Here is a 4,795-nt window from a genome sequence, read left to right on the forward strand (position 1 = left end):
GTGTGTTTGAGATGTGTGTGTACCCTCTCGTCATCAGGCATGTGTGTTTTCTCCTGCTGCTCCAGGCCTCTGATAGTAGCTTGTAGGTCTGATTCGAACAGCTGCAGCTGTGAAGAGGAGAGAAGAGGAGCAGACCTCCCGTCTGCCACCTCCTGCTGCGGCCGCACTGCCTCCTGTCTGACCTCCAGACCAGCAGACACCTGAACACAACACACACACACACTCAGCACTGGCTAATGAGTGTCTCTCCAGCGCCGCGGCTGGAAAACAAGCTCCTCTCAGGCCTGTGCTGAGCCGCTGGAGTCGTACCTGAGCAGAGCTGATGTGCTGCGCCACCTTGTGGAAGCTGCGGTTGAGGTCAGCCAGTTTGGGCTCCACCAGCTCTCTGCACACAGGCCCCCTGCTGGTCATCAAGATTACTGCCTGATCACGAGCGCTGTCCACATGCACACTCATTCCCTCCAACTCACACAGCACAGCCTGTCAGAGACACACGCAGAGCAGATTCAATGCATTAATGCATCTTAATGCAACCATGTTTCACTAAACTAGGAAAAAATTGTGTTTTTATTAACTTCTATCAAAATTTTATTACTTTCTCTGCCTCTGAAACTTTCTCTGTGCTGCCGATATAATCTTTGTCATGGGGCAGAGCAAAAATAATATTAACCAACACTATTGTAGCCTAACATTTATGATCCAAACAAATCCTGATGGATCAAATTACATTATTTTTGGTTGAATATTCACTTTAATATTCACTTTTACTCAATAGCCAAAAAACCAAGTCTGTGAGTATGTGTGTGTGTGTGTGTGTGTGTGTGTGTGTGTGTGTTTTCACCTTCATCATTCTCTCTTTCTCGGCTGCAGGCATCTTCTCCATCTCATCCAGTCGTATCTCCGTCTGATAGAGCCATGTGCTGATATGAGCCAAATTCTCATCAAACATCTCCACCTCCCGCCGGTGATTCTACAACACACACACACACACACACACACACAGAGAGAGAGAGCACGCATACAGATACAGCATCTTTAAGTAACGTAAATGTGAAATATAATAGGTAAAAAGTAGTGCTTCTAACATATACAAATGTTAATATTACCATTATTTTGCAGTTAAATGGAACTATTACGCATATTTTTCCATTTCTAAAACAATGTATGCATCTAGTATTGCTGCAGTTGATACCTCTTGGAAGAATTGGAAAAAAGACAACAAACAAACAAACACACACACACCTAACTATATATATATAAAACATTACAATATAATATATAAAACAAAAAAGGTCTCCATTCATTATTGGTTTAAGTCCTTTTCTAAGAATAACAAATATAATATAAATAATAATAACAATTATATTATATATTCTATTCTGCTCATAGGTGACATTTCAAACCTGTACAACTTTGATGTTAATGAAATTCTGCCAAACAGACTGCTAATGACTGAAACCTCCCATGTGAGTTGAGATTGCATATAAATGAGTAATTATGAAGGTCTTCCCCATCATTTACTGATAAATGAGACTCCAGACACAAGCTCTGTTGTTTGTTTGTGTGTGTGAACATACATTAGCATATTTTAGAAACAAATTGTACCCAGAAGTGAGCAAAACCTGACAAAAACCTCCTTTTCAAGACATCCACAGATGTTCTTTGTAAAAACAACACTTTTTATTTTCATTGTCATTGTTGTTGTTCTTTTTTTATTATAAAAAAACTTTAGGTTGTGGGTTACTTTATATATTATGGGTATTGTGTCAGTTTGTAACTAAAACTAAAACTATTAAAACATTTATGTTAATTGAAAAACTTGAAATAAAATATAAACATTAGATGATGAATAGAAATGTAATAGAAATGTTGCCTTGGCAGCTAATTAAACAAGTTTAAGTTGAAGTATCAATTATTAAATTACTACATAAAAAAAAAAAACTGAACTAAATCTAAAAAGGAAATAAAAATAAACCTAAACAGTACTATTCAAACAACAACAACAACAATAATAATAATAATAATACATTTATTTATTATTAATTAGTAATTCTAAAAATGCAGAAAGTATCCTGTTAGGTTAGGGTGCGGGTTAGTTTGTAGTATTTATAATTAGCTGAATATAAAAACAAAAGTCTATGAAATGTGCACATTTAGATATCTATTAGTGTGTGTGTGTGTGTGTGTGTGTGTGTGTGGCATGTGCTGCTATCCATCTAATCAGTCTTGACAAATCACACAGAACCGAATGAAGCGGTTGTTGGGATGATGTGAGCCTACATGAGTTAACTGCGTGATGTAAGCTTAACCAGTCACTCACCAGAACAGCACTGAGCCAGTCCTCGATCAGCGTGTGCACTCGCTCCCAGTCCTCATTCAGCTCAAACAGCTGATCTTCCAGCTGAGCCTCGCTGCCCTCCACTAAGGCCTGCAGGGCGGCGCTGTTCTCCATCACCACAGACAGATCGCTCTTCTTGCGCTCAGACTCCTTCAACACGCCCTACAGACAAACACTCATGTAACACACACACTCTCTGTGTAAAGACTCCATGAGCGAGCGACTGTCAAACACACTCACGTTAGCCCATGTGATCTCCGTCTCGATATCGGCAGGCATGTCTCCTGTGCTGAGCTTCTCTTTCAGCTGAGTCTCAGTGTGGCTCATCCAGGCCTGCAGGGCGGCGCTGTCCTTCTGCAGCCGCTGAGACAGAGACATGGCCTTCTCCAAATCCTGCTTCCCCTCAGTCACCTAACCACACAAAATAGCTTGCGTAACTCATTTTACTTTTGTAATGTGATGTATTTCTGAGTGGATTTTATCCACTGGAAACTGATTGGGTGGTGAAAAGTAGAAAAACAGAGGATGTGGAGGCTGAACGTAACCTTTATTTTTCAAAATAATCATTTATAATTAAGTCGCAAAATGTAAAAAAAAAAAACAAAAAAAACATGCACACTTTGCTTTTATTGCGGTTTGAAACATGTATGTGTAAATGTGCACAGTAGGGCTGTCAAAAAAAATATTTCGAATATTCGTCGAATTTAAAATACAAATCCACGTTCGCATTCGAATTTTAGTTGTGCGTCAGGCTGCCTTATCAGTGGTGCACAAGATGCGATGACGATGTAAGTGTTGCTGCTTTTTAATACTTTTTTTTAGCCTATCCAATTGAACCCACGGGATGCGGCGCTGCTGTGTTGTTTATTCAAAATATTGCGGAAAAAGAGAACCTCAATGCGGAGATGATGTTGTTTACGTCAAAACTGAAACCAAGCCGTTCACACAGAATGCATATTTATCACATTTTCCAGAGGGACATCTATCACCGTTGCACTCGCGTCTCACACAAGAGAGCCGCATGTTTGTACGTAAGTTCAACTTTTAAAAAACATGTCTCGAGACTTTATGGCGGTTAACCATGTATGTGTAAATGTGCACAGACCTGAGCTCCCAGCTCATTGTAGAGTAATTTGAGGGCGGTGAGTTGTTCGTCCATTTCTTTAGGATTTTCCGTCTGCTGTTTCTGTACGATCTGTCTTCCTGTTTTAATCACAGTCTCCACCTCCAGTTTCACCTCGCTCAAGATCTTATACAGTTTCTGCATTTATAAAAACAACACGCATACATAAACCACAAGCAGCGTGAGAGTCCATGATGAGGTGTGTTTTTCAGTGTTGTTACTGTAAAACAAACTACTAAAAAAACGATTTTGGTAGCTGGAATACAGGTGAAAATTAAATAAAATAAAATAAAAAATAAAAATATATGTTGCCCTGTCAACTATCTGAAATAAATAAGTTAAAGTTAAACATTACATTGACTAAAACCGAAATAAAAATAAAGCTATATAGAACGAAAGCCAATTCAAAATATGAATACGTACTATAATAGTAAATACATCATAATAATGCCTGTGTGTTTTCTCACCATGCATCCGTTCAGGTGGGTCTGGATCTCCTCTGGTTGCGTGTCTTTCAGGTCAAGGACGTGAAGTTCGGCTTTAGCGTTTTCCAGAGTCCTCTTGCAGTCCAGCATTCGCTGCTCAAAGTTGGCTGGTTTCTGGAACAGCTGGAATTTGGTACTAATCTCACGAAGTTTCCGCTAAAACAGAGGTACACAAGATAAACTTGATGGCTGGAATACACTACACTACTATTAAAATCTGAACAGATTTAAAAACACTACTCTGGACGATTTTGTTAATGGTTACAGAGGAAAAATTGGGACCAGTTGCATAAACATAGCCACTATGTTATGTAGCTTCATAAAATTACGGTTGAACCCCTGATGGCACATGGATATTTTACAGATCTCCCTGCTATGACTACGGGAACATTTCAGTTGTGTTGCTGTCTATGGGAGGGTCAGACAGCTCTCATATTCCATCAAAATATCTTAATTTGTGTTCTGAAGATGAACAAAGGTATTGCGGGTCTGAAACGACATGAGGGTGAGTAATTAATGACAGAATTTTCATTTTTGGGTGAACTATCCTTTTAAAGACTAGTCTAAGCGGTTTATGCAACCGGCCCCGGGGCATTGCACAGTAAAAGACTGAAGTGAATATCACACATTACTAGACTTTCATCACAGATTGCCAAACACCATGAACTCACACAGAAACAGGCAAGCATCGCGTGCTCTAAAATCAGCTCAAAATATCAAGCATGTTTAATATCCTCCAACTGGAAGAAATCATAGTCTGAAGTTATAAATATAAGTTATATATATATATATATATATATATATATATATATATATATATATATATATATATATATATATATATATACA

The 4,795-nt window shown here is 38.6% G+C and overlaps 1 protein-coding gene across 1 annotated transcript in view; it reads right to left on the reverse strand.

Annotated features, from left to right (window-relative positions):
* LOC107549160 (utrophin-like) overlaps positions 1 to 4,795 on the reverse strand; it is a 250,359-nt gene that overhangs the window by 167,254 nt on the left and 78,310 nt on the right. Inside the window, exons 22-28 of the mRNA XM_016230150.1 lie at positions 3,929 to 4,102; positions 3,444 to 3,599; positions 2,579 to 2,749; positions 2,321 to 2,500; positions 842 to 970; positions 310 to 480; positions 24 to 200 (exon numbers count right to left, since the gene is read on the reverse strand). Of these exons, the coding sequence (XP_016085636.1) occupies positions 24 to 200; positions 310 to 480; positions 842 to 970; positions 2,321 to 2,500; positions 2,579 to 2,749; positions 3,444 to 3,599; positions 3,929 to 4,102 (1,158 nt within the window). The remainder of the gene's footprint in view (positions 1 to 23; positions 201 to 309; positions 481 to 841; positions 971 to 2,320; positions 2,501 to 2,578; positions 2,750 to 3,443; positions 3,600 to 3,928; positions 4,103 to 4,795) is intronic.

This window comes from Sinocyclocheilus grahami, unplaced genomic scaffold, assembly GCF_001515645.1.
Source record: "Sinocyclocheilus grahami isolate Dianchi unplaced genomic scaffold, SAMN03320097.WGS_v1.1 scaffold364.1, whole genome shotgun sequence".
In the NCBI taxonomy this organism is placed as follows: Eukaryota; Metazoa; Chordata; class Actinopteri; order Cypriniformes; family Cyprinidae; genus Sinocyclocheilus; species Sinocyclocheilus grahami.